The sequence below is a fragment of the Parasteatoda tepidariorum genome, chromosome 2 (genome assembly GCF_043381705.1).
Source record: "Parasteatoda tepidariorum isolate YZ-2023 chromosome 2, CAS_Ptep_4.0, whole genome shotgun sequence".
NCBI lineage: Eukaryota > Metazoa > Arthropoda > Arachnida > Araneae > Theridiidae > Parasteatoda > Parasteatoda tepidariorum.
The window spans coordinates 45,772,233-45,788,956 of NC_092205.1; the positions used below are offsets into that span (position 1 = coordinate 45,772,233).

The window sequence follows — 16,724 nt, forward strand, 5'->3', positions numbered from 1 at the left end:
TGAAGATAATATTGAGGACAGTGATATTACATTGATTGCTAAATTTTAACAGCCCAAATATTACATTAATAAAAATAATTTTTTTTGTATCCTCAAAGAAGTAAATATTTAACTAAAAAATATTTAATAGATGTATTAGAAAAAAATATTAACGCAATTTTATTGTGTTACTTTTATTGTATACAATAATAAAAGGCATCTCTACAAACACATTTATAGAATTACAGAGATTCTATTTATTTTATTGCAAGAGTATGACGTAATTTATCATGCGGTGCAATGTATGTTTTTGAAATGTTATAAAATAATAAAATGTTTTATTGTTTTTCTTCAAATGAGAGTAGACATGAAGAATTTTATGTGAAAATACTGATTAAATGTCGGATTTATAAGAAATACACTATGAAAAAACAAAAAACAAATACACCTTTTGATTGAATTTTTTATTATATTCTGTTATTCCGTGTATTGTAACTATATAAAAAAAATGTATTAATAAAGAGACTTACGTAAAGAAAAACAAAATTTTTTATATTTTCTTAAAAAAAAATTATACAATGATGTTTTTTATTATTTAGAATTTGCTATCTTGTGAGTGCGTAGAAAACAAATAATTTCTACGTTTAAAAAAATCTAATAATTTTATCAGATATTTACGACTTTAGAGAGAAGCAACAAAAATTGAAAAATACGATTTTTTATTTGAAATATTGTAGTTTATATCAAATTACCAAACGCTTATTTTTAGAGAAGTTAAAAAATAAATAAGCTTAAAATTATTTTCTAACTATTAGTTCAGCGAAAAAAATTTTGATTACAGTAAAACTAGATGGCTTTATCAATTGAATCATTTTCAGTGTCAAATAATGAACAGAAGTAAATGATAACGTCAAATAATGAATATGAGTAAATAATGATGCCAAACCATGAATAAGAGTAAATAATCATGTCAAACCATGAATAGAAGTAATTAGTAAAGCATATAATTTACTCCGTTGAAAGTACAAGAAAAATGAAATTTAAAATCAAAACGATAACAGGGTGTTATTACGAACTAGTTTCATGAAAGTTATATGAAACCGCTTCTTTGTTCGTGTAAGCTGAAATTCTAAATCATGTTCTCATAAATCAAATAATGTCAAAAGAAAAGGCAGCCAAGAAAAATAAATAAACAAGTTTGAAAGTTTTGTACTAAGTGCAAATTCAACTGTAAAATATGCATCAAGACTAAGAAAATGATTTACGATATCACTGCGATTTCTTTCACAAAAATAAAGATAACATAATTTGTAAAAAAAATATGGTTCACAAAAATGATAATTAGTTACGGAAAAAAATCTTAGTGTCACTAACAATTAGTTCAAAAATTATATTTATACAATTGTGGAAAATCTTGTCTGCCATGAATTAGTAAACCCGTATTATTTTTTAAAGTATTAAGGCAAATACAACCGGGTAAATTCAAAAGTACAATTCATAGAAGTGCTTTAAAAAGGGATGTACTATAGAACTGTATCGTTCTAATTATCCAAACGGATTTATAAAATTAGTTACTTTTGAGAATAACAAATTAATTCTATTGGTCATGTAATAAAGAATGTAGCTTTTTTTTTCGAGGAAAAACAGGTTCCAAAACTAGCAACAGTAATGCATAATAATGTTTTTGTTAATGCTTCAATAATGAATAGTAACCTTTTGATTACAGATAGAGCCATTTTTCTTTATTCTCAATCATATAAAAATGTTTTCGTAACTGAGATATTTCGATTCTAAAAGTTAACGATATTGGAAAAGAAACCCTCTAAAGATTTTGTATATCAAAAAATAATAAACCTATAAACCTTTGAATAACGCCTGACTTACACAAAAATAATAAACCTTTTTTTTTTTTTTTGCGAAAAATAATAAAATTTAGTGGCTTAAATAATTGATGGTTGAATGGAAAGAAATTAATTAATTCGATTTGTGCATTTTCCAAGTAAATACACATTAAAAACATACGGTTTTATTTTATTATATTACATATTTCTATTTTTTTTCATTTATTTCTGCGTAAGTGTAAATACTTTAGCAACAGTAGCAAGCAATGCAAAAGAATTTTTCCAATTATTCTTTTAAAAATTCAGTCTCTTTAAAGAAAAAGTCTTGGCTGCACCTCTGGTCAAAAGTAAGGCGAAATGAAATCGATTACATTATTGTTTTGGTGATATTTATGAATGTTAATTGGAAACTTGCAAGTGACGTCACGTGTGAATCAGTTAATCGAGTTCGACACATTAGAGCAACGTTGTTTGCAAGTATCCAATTAAATATGATCCGAAAATTGGTTCATCGTGATACTTAACCTCAGGTTTAATTCTGTAATATTAACACTCTATGCACAAACACGTGATTAAATATGACCATGTGATTGGTTGCAAGGTACTCAGTTATGATTTTTTTAAATAGAGCTGCCTGAATATTGTTCTGAGATCCGGTAGTTTTGAGCGATAAAGTTTTTAACTAGTAAGAAATATTGAGAGGGCAAATCAAGGATTTTTTAAGATGTTAAGAGTTTCCAATTTCAAGGGTTTTATGAAATATCTAGTCAATTACAACTCTTAAATTAAAAAAAATAAATGAATTAAATTAAGAGTTAATTGCTAAGTAATTTAATAATATCAATTAGATTAATCAATTAATTAGATTAATCAATTAATCATTTAATTAGATTAATCAATTAATCAATTAATTAGATTAATCAATTAAATTAGTTAGTAATTTAATAACATTATAATAACCTAATTGTTAATTTCTTGTAAATATAATTAACCCACTGTCATATTAATGTTTATAAAATAGTAATAACTATAATATTAATTTAATAATTACATCATCAATGCAATGTAACGTAATTGCTGCATTAAAAATTAATATAATTAAATTACCTACTTCATTTTTTTCCTATAATGAAAGAAAAATAATAGAGAAAATTATTTTTTTCGCTTTGATGCATTTCCTTTTTATCTGAACAAATAACAATAGAATAGCTGGAAAAATTAAAAGCGATCCTTTTTTTTTCTCTTTGGTTTTTATTATTTATTTACTTTAAATCAATGCTACTAACCTAACAACATTGCAGAAAAAGTTTGAAACATAGTTAATAGATGGCAGCACCACATTAATAAAGCCAAGGAGTGGCAAAACTTTGTTTAGTTTAATGAAAAATTAAACACTAGTTTCTGTTCCAGAAATAAGTTAATTCAGCATTTTTAAAATTAAAAAACTAAATCTTATCTAATCTAATCTATTCAATTTATGTCGTAAGCTTCAAATCAATTTAATGAAAATGTTGTTTAAATTATTTTAAGAATATGATGATGGAAAAAAGTAGATTGCATTGGTAACTTTTATCTATAGAAGCAAGATACAAAATAATTTTCTTAGGGACATAAATAAGTCATATAATTTTGTCCATAGATGCACGTAGAAACTTTTTAAAAAAAGTAACATAAAGAAAATTGAAAATTTATTATTTATTAAATTTATTCAAAGGTTAATATGTTTTAAATTTTTAAATTCTGGTATTTGTGAGTAAATGTATGGAAGATAAATATTAAAATAAAATGCGCATATTAAATTACAGAAAATAATATTTAGCGTACCACGATACTACGATACACGAAGGTACCACGATACTACGTGAAAGCGAAATGAGCTTATTATTAACAATTTGAATTTTCTTTTCTAGTTAATTATTGTACGGGACTATTTAATAAGCTATAACCAATATATATGATCTTTATAAAAAAAATGGAGGCAAAAAAGTTTTAACATAATCAATCACAAATTAATATTTAAGCAGAGCAAAACGAAGTCAACAATTAAGGAAGGCGGGAACACAGAATATCAAAACCTGTTTGGTGGCAGGGTGGACTTGAATATTAGCAATCAGTTTTATATTTTGGACATAGCTCAAAATGTTTGCTCAAGAAAATGGACACATCTAAAAATGCGCGTTTCAGAAATTAGATACTTAATTTAAATAAGAAATTCAACGTTTGCTACATTAAAGCTTTTTTTTTTTTGTCAGTTTGTTTTATTACTGATATGGGAAAAAACAGTACCTTATCTTTGGTTATCAAGTTTTAACCATGAAAGCAAAAATAAAAATAGGGTAACAACATTAACTCGTTTCAAAAATATAGAAACAGGAAATAACAGCCGACATGTTTCAAGCTCTCACTGTCACTGAATAGTTACGTTTAAAAAGGTTTACAGAAGATAGATATATGTAACAAAAATCGTACCAGAAGAACACCGTTGCCATAAAAATTAAAAAATTACATAAAAATAAATATTTGAAATAAAAAAAAATTAAAAAATGTGGAACAATAAAAAATTTGGAAAGTTAATTTAAAGAATAAAATGTAATTTTCAAGGAAAAGAAATGACGCTTTCTAAAACTATTAACAAACGTACTCATAAAAATATTTATTCTGCAGAATAAGGAAGAACAAGTAGTAATATTCGTTTATTTATTGTATTGATATACAAAACACGAAACTGAAGTTGTAACAATGAATGGTCATTAACAATTAATAAAAAAAATATTTTTAATAAATTACATTGGTCAATTTATATCATAAGTAATCCATGTAGTAAATAAAAGTTTGAGCTAATGAAAAAATATTATTTATTGCTGTTTAAACGGTGCGTAATTCTAACATAATATTTCTTGGTATCCTTTTGTTACCGTATGTTCTTTGGATACCACTTGATTTTAAATCTTATTGTTTGTTTATATATTTTTATATAACTTTATTTCTTAATTATTCTATTTCTTATTCTTATTTTCTTAGTAATTTTTTTTAATACTCCATGAGGTTAATTTATTGTTTATTAATTTCTCGGAGTATTAAAATAAGCAAAACTGACTTGTAAATTTGAAATTTTTGTCGAATTGTTTTGTATAACAAAGTAGTTGTTGTTATTGAAAAAAGTCGTACTTGTCGGGTAAAGAAATAACTTAGGTTTGAGGTAAACACAATAAACAAGTAAGATGGTTAATGATTAGCATTGCTATGAAAATACGGAAGAATAACATTTCTTTAAAGTATGTCTATTTTGTTTATAAAGTAATATCTGTGTATTCTTTTTCATTTTTTCAATTAACGTTAAGTTACAATTAAATAAATATAATAACTGAAGAATTATATTTAGGTACACGCAATATGGGCAAGAAACTTTTAATGTTCCGCAAGTTCAACCTCCTCCTCCTCCTCAATTGACTAAAGGAGTTAAAGCAGCAGGTATGAACCCAGCACCAGTAAAAACCGGTTTGGCTCAACCTCCGCAACCAGCGAAACGGGTTCAACCGGTAAAGCCTGTAAAACCAACGGAACCAAAGCTTGTACAACCAGCTAAACCAGCACAGCCTGTAAAACCACCTCAACCAGTAAAGCCTGTTGAACCCCCTCAACCAGTAAAGCCTGTTGAACCACCTCAACCAGTGCAGCCCGTTCAACCAGTGCATCCAGCTCAACCAGTACAGCCTGTTGAACCACCTCAACCAGTACAGCCTGTGAAAAAACCTAAGCATGCACCAAGACCGCCTTTGTCCCCGCATCTTCCTCATAGAATGACAGTATATAAAATGAGAGGAAACACATATAATGGACAAGATTTAGGGGAATATAAACCAAATATTGAATATGCCCAGCGTGGTACAACTCCTGGTATTGTTTTTGGGGCTGATAACAGGATATTGAAGATTATTCTACCAGAAGGAGCGGAGTACGTTCACCCGCAAACTGTCATTGGTCAAGTGAACGAGCTAGTTGCAGTTTTGCAGGAGGGTGGGGGTAAAAAACACGGCAGTGGTCCCGATTACCAGATTCAACAGGTTATGCTTCCTGGATTATTCGGTATTGGAAAAGGAGGACCAAAGGAAGTAACAATTATGGGACCAAGAGAACAAATAATAAGAATCATGAGACAGAAAAGATCTAAGGGTATAACGCCAGGCATTGTAACTTCATCTGATAAAACAATACAAACCATTATACTTCCGAAAAAGAATCCAGCAAATCAATATTTCCAAGTTAAAGGACCTGATGGCGAACTTGTAGATATATTTCTCGGTGCATCTGGAAGTACACCAAAGGTTATAAGAGACAACTTAGGTCGAATAAGTAAAGTAATTCTTCCTGAATTCACAGAACCTGGAACAATAACATTACAGCCACCTAACCTACAAACCATACATATTTCTCCTGAGGATATAAAGAATTTGTTTGGATCTGATATCAGTGCTCATCAGATTCAGCAAGTTTTAATGCAACGAACTGAAACGGGTCCGGGCCAACAGACAATTTCAATAGATTCAGACAGCTCTGATTCTTCAGCTCCTGAGCCAGTTGTACCTGCAGCAAAACCAGTTGAGCCCGTCCCTGAACCAGTAGAGCCTGCACCAGCTCCACTACCGGTGCCTCAACCAGCGAAGCCCTTACCAACACCAGAGCCCTCTATCTCTGAATCAAGCTCTGAAAGTTCTTCGAAAGAAACTTCGATTAACATCATACAGGAGGGAGGTGGTAGCTCACCTGGCACTTCAAGTGGTCCTTCAAATCAAATTCAACAAATTATGTTAGATTCTGGTTCAGGATCTGAACCTGAAGCAGGGCACGAACAAACAATTTCGATAGGTTCAAAAAGTACTAGTTCTGTTCCTAAGCCCGTCGAATCTACACCAAAGAACAAACAAAGCATTTCAATTCATGGAAAAGACACCAAACCATCTGGTAGTCAACCAGCTGAACCTACTCCAATTCCAGCTCCTCTGCCCGTAGAAAAACCAGTTGAACCAGCACCTAAACCAGTAGAGCCCGCACCGACTCCATCTCCTCTTCCTGTTGAACCAACACCGGCGTTAGAGCCAGTAAAGCCCTTACCAACACCAGAACCTGAACGGAGCAGTGAAAGTTCAACGAAACAAACTTCAATCAACATAATGCAGGAGGGAGGAGGTAGCTCACCAGATACTTCAAGTGGTCCTTCGAATCAAATCCAACAAATTATGTTAGATTCTGGTTCAGGATCTGAACCTGAAGCAACGCACGAACAAACAATTTCGATAGGTTCAAAAAGTACTAGTTCTGTTCCTAAGCCCGTCCAATCTACACCAAAGAATCCAAAGAAGAAACAAAGCATTTCAATTCATGAAAAAGGCACCAAATCTTCTGGTAGCAAACCAGTTGAACCTGCACCAATTCCATCTCCTCTACCAGCGGAAAAACCAGTTGAACCAGCACCTAAGCCAGTAGAGCCCGCACCGACTCCATCTCCTCTTCCTGCTGAACCATCACCGGCTCTAGAACCCGTAACGCCCTTACCAACACCAGAACCTGAACCGAGCAATGAAAGTTCCACGAAACAAACTTCAATCAACATAATGCAGGAAGGAGGAGGTAGCTCACCAGATACTTCAAGTGGTCCTTCGAATCAAATTCAACAAGTTATGTTGGATTCTGGTTCAGGATCTGAACCTGAAGCAACGCACGAACAAACAATTTCGATAGGTTCAAAAAGTACTAGTTCTGTTCCTAAGCCCGTCCAATCTACACCAAAGAATCCAAAGAAGAAACAAAGCATTTCAATTCATGAAAAAGGCACCAAATCTTCTGGTAGCAAACCAGTTGAACCTGCACCAATTCCAGCTCCTCTACCAGCGGAAAAACCAGTTGAACCAGTACCTAAACCGATAGAGCCCGCACCGACTCCATCTCCTCTTCCTGTTGAACCAACACCAGCTCTAGAACCGGTAACGCCCTTACCAACACCAGAACCTGAACCGAGCAGTGAAAGTTCCACGAAACAAACTTCAATTAACATTATGCAAGAAGGAGGAGGTAGCTCACCTGATACTTCAAGTGGTCCTTCAAATCAAATTCAACAAGTTATGTTAGATTCTGGTTCAGGATCTGAGCCTGAAGCAACGCATGAGCAAACAATTTCAATAGGTTCGAAAACTACCTCTTCTGTTCCTCAGCCAATTGAATCCACACCAAAGAAGAAACAAAGCATTTCAATTCATGAAAAAGATACCGGTAGTCAACCAGTTGAACCTACACCAATTCCAGCTCCAGAAATTCCTCAACCTTTGACGCCAGTGCAGCCGGAAACCGTGTCCTACACTACTGGTGCGCTGGGTGGAGGATTAATACCACCTGTGAACCAAGGTTCCTTATCCCCAGTTCCACAACCACTTGAACCCTCTCCGATTCCTGAGCCAATTCCAACTCCAGTACAACCACTTATTGAGCCAGTTTCATCGCCAGAAGATTCCTCAAGTTCTTCTGAAGAAGGTTCCATTAACATTGTCCAAGATGGTGGGGGAAGCGACCGAGATGATTCTAGTTCTCCCACAAACCAAATCCAGCAAATAATGATGTCTGATTCGGAACCAGGGCAGTCTAAAAATCAAATAATAAGTATTGATGATCAAACGGCTACACCCACTAATAATTTAATCAAAGAGTCACCTTTACCTGAACAAGATATTACACCAGTTCCTGAACCAGTCCCTGAGCCATTACCAAAACCTCACCATCATCACCACCACCACCACCATCACCACAAAAGGCATGGTATAAACATTGTACAGAGAGGAGGTGGTCACAAACATCGTAATTCCAGAACACAAATCCAACAAGTTATGTTGCCTGGTGACTCAGATTCAGAATCTGACATAGATTATGAAAAACCGCGCCAACAGATAATATCGTTGCACATGGGTAAAGGGCCACAAACAGCACCAATCCCAGATATTCAACAAATTGGACCTACACCTGCTCCAATTCCATCTCTAGCACCAGTTGAACCAACACCTGCTCCTGCTCCTCTACCAGTTATATCTGCACCTAACGTAGAAGAACCCATAGAAGCTCCAGCTGTAGAACCAATTGAACCTATACCGACTCCAGAACCTATTGAGCCAGAGGTGCCAGTATCAACTCCACAACCAAGTAAGGAAAGTTCTACAAAAGATACATCAATTAACATAATGCAGAAGGGAGGAAGTAGTTCACCTGGACCTTCCAGTGCTCCAAAAAATCAAATTCAACAGATCATGTTGTCTGAAGACTCTAAACCTTCTAAAGAAGAGTCTAAACCAGAGAAACCAAAGGAGCCTGAACAAGTGGTTAAACCAGCAGAGCCTTTACCTGAATTATCACCTGAACCTACGGAAAAAGAAAAGAAGTCGTCCAAGAAAACTTCAATCAATATAATGCAGGAAGGTACTGATGATAAGCCTGGTGAAAAAGCACCTAAAAATCAAATTCAACAGGTTATGCAGACTGAAGATTCTAAATCCAAACCTTCGGAACAAAAAATAGACATTTCATCAGATTCCACACCAGATTCTCCAGTTCCCGAGTCAACGCCAGTCCCAGCTCCAGAACTAGAGCCAATTCCTACTCCACAGCCAGAACCACTTCCTGCTCCACAGCCAGAACCACTTCCTGCTCCACAGCCAGAACCATTGCCTTCGCTACAACCAGAACCTATTGAGCCAGAGGTGCCAGTATCAACTCCACAACCAAGTAAAGAAAGTTCTACAAAAGACACATCAATTAACATAATGCAGAAGGGAGGAAGTAGTTCACCTGGACCTTCCAGTGCTCCAAAAAATCAAATTCAACAGATCATGTTGTCTGAAGACTCTAAACCTTCTAAAGAAGAGTCTAAACCAGAGAAACCGAAGGAGCCTGATCAAATTGTTAAACCAGCTGAGCCCGTGCCAGAATTATCACCAGAACCTAAGAAAAAAGAAAAGAAACCGTCTAAGAAAACTTCCATCAATATTATGCAGAAAGGATCTGATGATAAGCCTGGTGAAAAAGCACCTAAAAATCAAATTCAACAGGTTATGCAGACTGAAGATTCTAAATCCAAACCTTCGGAACAAAAAATAGACATTTCATCAGATTCCACACCAGATTCTCCAGTTCCTGAGCCAACGCCAGTCCCAGTTCCAGAACTAGAGCCACTTCCCGCTCCACAGCCAGAGCCACTTCCCGCTCCACAGCCAGAACCACTTCCTGTTCCACAGCCAGAGCCTCTTCCTGCTCCTCAGCCAGAACCGCTTCCAGCTCCAAAACCCTTGGAGTCGTCTCCCGAAAGCAAAAAAACAACTGAAGAAAAATCTATTAATATAGTGCAGGAAGGGACTGGCAGCCAACCGGGAGGTAAAGCACCGAAAAATCAAATTCAGCAAATAATGGTGTCATCAAGTTCCAAACCTTCCAAGGAAGTAAAATCTAAGTCAGAACAACCTTCAGAACCAATTCCGCTTCCGCAACCTGCTATTCCATCAATCGCACCCGAGCCAGCTCAAGTAGAACCCATTCCAACTCCGAAACTTGACGAACCGCCTCCAAAAGACAAAACATCATCGAAGAAAACTTCTATTAATATAATGCAAGAAAGAACTGGTAGCAAACCGGGTGATAAAGCACCTAAAAACCAAATTCAACAGGTAATGATATCATCAGATTCAAAACCAGCTAAGGATGCAGAACCAACTCCGCTTCCCCAACCTGCTGCACCACAGCCAGTTGAACAAGTTCCTGAACCCGCACTTACTACTGGAGTAAAAGCAACTGGATTAGTACCACCTACACAAGAAGGGTCAGCTGCACCACCTCCACTTCGGTCTGGAGATCGATTAATTGCACCCGATGAGGAATCATATACTCGATTCCGGTATCCCCAAAGGCATATGGGATATCAGATAGAGCCTCAGATGGAATATCTTCCTGTGCAAATATCCCCTGGATACGAGAATATGGGATATAGTCCTTATCAAGGTTTAGGACTTTCTCAAATCGAAAATGTCTTCAATGCTATTTTACGAGATAGTAAATCAACCATACCGTCAATAATTAGAATACTTTTGAAAGCGAAGGGTACTGCTCCCCAGACAATTGATTTAAGGGTCATAGTGAATGAGCTGCAATCCATTTTCTCTGATTTGCAAATGGATCATTTCTATCTCAGCCGACCTGAGCTGTTCATGGAACTTATAATGCAAACTTTGATATCTGCCTTTGAAATAATTAGAGTTGCTGACTACCAATGTATAAGAAATCCCCCAGCATTAGGAAATACTTTCAAATATATCAATGCGTTCAATGACATATTGTTTTGATCAACCTATTTCAGAAGAAGCAAATAAAAGACAATGTGAGAGTAAAGAACCAATAGTAAAAGAAAACAATTAAACATCAATTTCCTTATGCTAAAGTATGCTTTGGTCAGTTATTCTACAGTTTTTAGGTTCTGATGACCATCCCCTCATTATAATATTCTCTTCTACGAAATAGTATTGCTTGCAGGCTACAATGATTCAAATTCGATTATTTCTTTTACGCAATAGTATTGTTGGTATGCTGTAATTATTTAAATTCAGTTAGATCTTTGTGTAAGATTAATTGAAAATGATAAAATAAATGTTTTATTTAAATCAATTTGCAATATTTATTGTAGTTAGAGAAATGACTATGTTGTCACAAAAGTCAGTAAGTTTCATTTTTGTACTTTTATCAATGCTCACACATAACAATTTTCATTATTTCAGAATAAGTCATAGATTTACTACTTGCTCATTTACGAGGCGCATCCAGGAAGCAAGATTCCCTAATTTATTAAAAAAAGAACTCACACTTTCAGGAATATATTTATTTTCAACAAGTACAGCAATGTTTCAGCTATTTTTCAACATAGCCACCACCAGAATTGAGACACTTGTCGTATCGTGGGATCAACTTTTGTATCCCTCTGTCATAGAACTCTGCCGCCTGTGAATGGAACCAGCGTGTGACAGACGTCTACCGTTACTGTGAAACACTGCTGAAATTGTGACGTGCCATTCAAAACAAGAGTCGTGGAATGCTTACTGCAGGTGTTGCGCTCCTCCATGACAATGCTTGTCCTCGACAATCCATGACAATGCTCCTCCATGACAATGCTTGGCACGACGCACAGCAGCTGTTTCGACGGAATTTGGCTGGGAGTTGTTTGATCATCCACTCTACAGGCCTGATATTGCTCCCAGCGATTTTCAAGTTTTCTTGCACCTCAAGAAATTCCTGTCCTCCGGTGAGCGTTTTGGAAACGACGAAGAGCTGAAGACGTCTGTCGTACGCTGGTTCCATTCACAGGCGGCAGAGTTCTATGACAGAGGGATACAAAAGTTGATCCCACGATACGACGAGTGTCTCAATTTTGGTGGTTGCTATGTTGAAAAATAGCTGAAACATTGCTGTACTTGTTGCCAACAAATATATTCCTGAAAGTATGAGTTCTTTCTTTTTGTAAATTAGGGAAACTTACTTTCTGGATGCGCCTCGCAGTTCTGATTATTATATTTTACAAAAAAAGAGGAAATTAAATAATGATAATCATGTGTGTATTACAAATGTAAACCAAAGTTGAAAAATTCAATGCATGTGTATAATTTTGAAAAACATTTGCGAATTTTATGTTTCATAACATCAATGAGGAGAGTAAGAATATTTTGAAATAAATGAATGAAATAAATGAAGCATAAATGAAAATTTTTCAATAATATTTTGTATTAATATCCCTCGCGACCGACTGGTCCACCTTTTTAAATAAGTAGAATTTCAGATATTTTGAGATTTAAAATTGTACAGTGTGCAAAATAAAAAAAAACTGACCACTCTGAATAACTTTTGATCTAATGATCGGATCTTCACATTCTAGGACTCAATCTAAATGGCTTGAGGGGGTTACCTCAAATATGCTAATTAATTAGTGCTGGCGATATTTTAAGTTACGAAATCGGACACAAAACGTACTTTCTCTGAATAAAAATACCGTTTTTCCGACTGATTCGAATTTCTGTCCGCCAAAATATTGGGAGTAGCCGCAGTCCGGGAAATATGGTCCCAATTGCTTGGTTAGGAGAGCGGTCTTAAGTTTGGACTCTTTGAAAATTAACTTTATTTTGTTTGCATTTCACTATAGCTTGAGAACTTTTTAAGTGAATTCGAAATTTCTGTACAAAATTATAAAATTCATTTAACCAAAGATAGCAAACTATAGCTTTTTGTAAATATTTATTATTTTTTAATTATTTTATAATTAATAAATGCCGAAAAATTTTGAATTGTAAGGTATACACTTTTTTCACGTAAGTTTAAAGAGAGCAATTTTAAAAGGCAAAATACAGAATTTAAGCAATGCCGGTCGAATAGCTCCTCAGAAATCGAATTTTGAAAAAGTCTCATTTTTAAAATTTGATTTCTCAGGAACTAATCTACCAATTTCGTTCAAATTTTATATTTTGCTATTTAAAACTGTATTCTTTAAAATAATGTAAAAAACTGCGTACCTTACTATGTAAAATTTGTTTCCACAATTATAAAATAAAATAATACAAAATAATAAACATTTAGTAAAAGTTATATTTTGCATGAAATTATCTTTGGATAAGCGAATTTTATAATGATGTGCAAACATTTTTTGACTCATTTAAAAAATTCTCGTGTTATGGTACGCAAAAAGCAACATTAACGTTAAGAGGTTCAAACTTTGGACCGCTCTCCTGAGCAAGCTATTAGGGTCATATTTCCCGGACAGCGGCTACTACTTATATTTCGGGGGACAGAAATCCGAATCCGCAAGAAAAAAGGTATTTTTTATTCAGAGAAATTACTTTTTTGTATCTGATTTTGTAACTTAAAATATCATCGGCACTAATATTTGAGGCCACCTTCAAATCCTTAAGATTGAGTTCTAGAAAGTGAAGATCCGATTGCTAGATCAAAAGTTATTTGGGGTGGTCCGTTTATTTATTTTTTCTTGCGTACTGTGCATTAAAAAATCAAGATAATGTGTAAGTAGAAACTCGTATTGCATAAGTGAGAGTGAATCAATGTTAATAATGCGATAAATTTGTTATTAAAATGTTCAGTAAAAATATGCTACCATTTTTAACAAACAATCCATGCTAATTGACTTAATGATACTTTTGATGGATAGTAAAATAATTCGTAGCTTTGTTAAAATCAAACTGTGTGCTTATCTGCTGTTAATAATCATCAATTTTATTAATTAGCAATTAAAACGTTGCATTTTAAGCCGATAAATTTAAATGTTAAGTTTTTTTTTGTTGCTAGAACGAACTTTAATTTCTATAAAAGAACACACGGATCTAAAATAGTAAATACTTTTCAAAGCAAAAAAAAAATAAAAAAAAAATATATAATTTAGCTTAATAAAGCTAAAGAACTTGAAGACAGCATAACCAAGGAGTATTTATATTAACAAGTTAAAAATCAGTTTTTACATTCAGCTTAACCAAGTATACCATAACCAAGGAGTATTTGCATTAACAAGTTAAAATCAGTCTTTACAATCAGTTGAACCAAGTATAGCATAACCAAGGAGTATTTACACTAGCAAGTTAAAATCAGTACTTTCATATCTTTACTAATAATAATCTTTCAGTAAATCAGTACTTTCATATCTTTAATACCTTCGTTACTAGGTAATTAAAATGCTTTTTTTTTAATTACCAATACGTTTTACTTAACTTCTTTAAGCCTTGACGAAACATTTTTTGCTGTTTAAAATTTTCTTTTCTTAATTTTAGGAACCAGGTTTTAACTGATCTATATCTTAAATGTGAGTACGCAAACTTAAAATTTATGTTAGTTTAGTGCACCTATCTTCTGAGGGTACCCTACCTTTCAATTTCAAAAAATTTTAAATAATTTTATTTATTTTTTATTTTTATTTAAAGGATAATAATATACAGTTGAAGAATTAAAATTTCTGTTTAAAAAGGTGATAAATAATAATTAGTATTATTATCGGAAACGAAAGCTTTAATAAAATTTAAACGGTTTGAAATTAAAATGCTGTATGATCGAGAAAAAAAATATTTTCAAAATTACTAGCGACGTTTAAAGATTTTTTAAATTTAAAAAAAAAAAATTATGGTTGTCTGCGTATTTATTTTTAGCACGCGTTTTCTTTTTAGCATTTAATAAGCTATGAGCTTTGTCAGCTTTCTATGTCAGCGCATGTTTAAACAATAAAAAAACACGTTTCAACTATATTGCATGCGAACATCATAACAAAGAGAAGTTAAAAATATCGCAAAATGTCTAAGTTCAACTTTTTTCAAATAGCCCAAGAGAGCCATTCTTACGATGTTTTCTTTCCTACTACCATATAGTAGAAATTCCAAAACCTCGCAAGGTAGTAAACTGAAAACAATACTAAGGAACAGTTGGATGTAAAAGCATCAACTTTGGAAAAAGTTTGGTTCATCAAAACATAGCCACCAGTACTTCATTTGCTTATAAATTTTAAATGGGAAATTTCTCGCTGTGCGTTGACAGAATGGGATTATTAGTAGAAAAGGAATAACTGTCGGAATAACGACGGATAATAGTAAATTGGAACAAATGTAAAATAACTCTAATTTATGAATCAATTTTTGACTATCAATTTTCACCTCCGTAGTATTACAATTTTGAACCAAATTCAGAAGACAAGAGAACTCCTGGATCAAGCATTGAGACAATCTAGCTTTCGTTTCATGGAACTAACCTTCATTTGCGCTACATAGGGACGAAAACCACGAAAACCTTCCACTGTGAGCTAGGTGGCAAAGGGATTCAAAGGGGTTCGCCTACCACTCAAGATATTTTACATCAGTACTATGATCGGTTGGAACCGAGCTCGGAGTTCATATCGACCTGCCATCGCTGGGATTCAAACCGGGGTCACTTCATTGGGAGGCGAGAGATTTGGTCAAAGGTACAACTTTTTCCCCATCCGAGGCAATCCTCAATTCATAAATGCCTTAGAAAGAAGTTTACGTCAAATACGAGTAATTTCAAATCTTTCTTCAAGTGTGATTTTTTTTTTAAAATCATAAATAAGGCAAAACTAGTTTGAGAACACATCTTTTCTTTGTTTCAAAAAATCTGATATTTTATTTATTACTTTAGCATTTTAAAAACTTTTGAGCACTGGAAAATAATACTTATTTTCTTATTCGAGCTACAAGAAAAAATACACTATTAAAAAAAAAACAGTAAGAACATACAGCTGTATTTATTTTCTCACCTTTGTTACAGTTACGGGTTTGAAAAATTATAACAGCTAACCAAATACGAGACTACATTCGTTCGGAGTTAAGTGTTCACACGAATTACTGATTTACCTGATAAATTAAAGCAAGGATAATCTTAATTCAATCTCCAATACAACCTGCGCAGTTTCAACAATTATCTATTTTGCGCAGCATGAGACTTAAAAAAGAGTTAGTGAATTTAATGACATCTTTCTTTAGGAGAAAACGTTACTTTTGGATTGGAAAATATGGGTTGGTTCTTTGTCACCCTTTCAATATTGTGGGTGACAATTGTTGTGTTCGAATTTTTGTTTTGTATATCTTACGCTCGCAACCATGAAGATCAACAAAATAAAAATTCCAAAGCCTACAGTGAAAAACAAGCTAAATTTGTCAATGCATTTACGAAAAAAATGTCGAATTCTGGTATATTTGGTGATAAATTCTTGATAAATTTTATGCCTATAACAATGGGCTTATTGAATGCTGCTGGGAAACTCACCAGTCACATCGATGATCCAGGTCAATTAGATCAACGTTCGAAAATGTCATTTGCCACCTCTATGGC

At 33.7% G+C, this 16,724-nt stretch overlaps 1 protein-coding gene across 2 annotated transcripts in view; it reads left to right on the forward strand.

Moving 5' to 3' along the window:
* The window catches only part of LOC107453695 (proline-rich protein 36-like), a 36,108-nt gene extending 24,598 nt beyond the window's left edge, over positions 1-11,510 (forward strand). For both annotated transcript variants that reach the window (XM_071177536.1, XM_071177537.1), the window contains exon 2: positions 5,203-11,510. In XM_071177536.1, the coding sequence (XP_071033637.1) occupies positions 5,203-11,191 (5,989 nt within the window). In that variant the 3' untranslated portion in view covers positions 11,192-11,510. The remainder of the gene's footprint in view (positions 1-5,202) is intronic.
* The last annotated feature ends 5,214 nt before the right edge of the window (positions 11,511-16,724 follow it).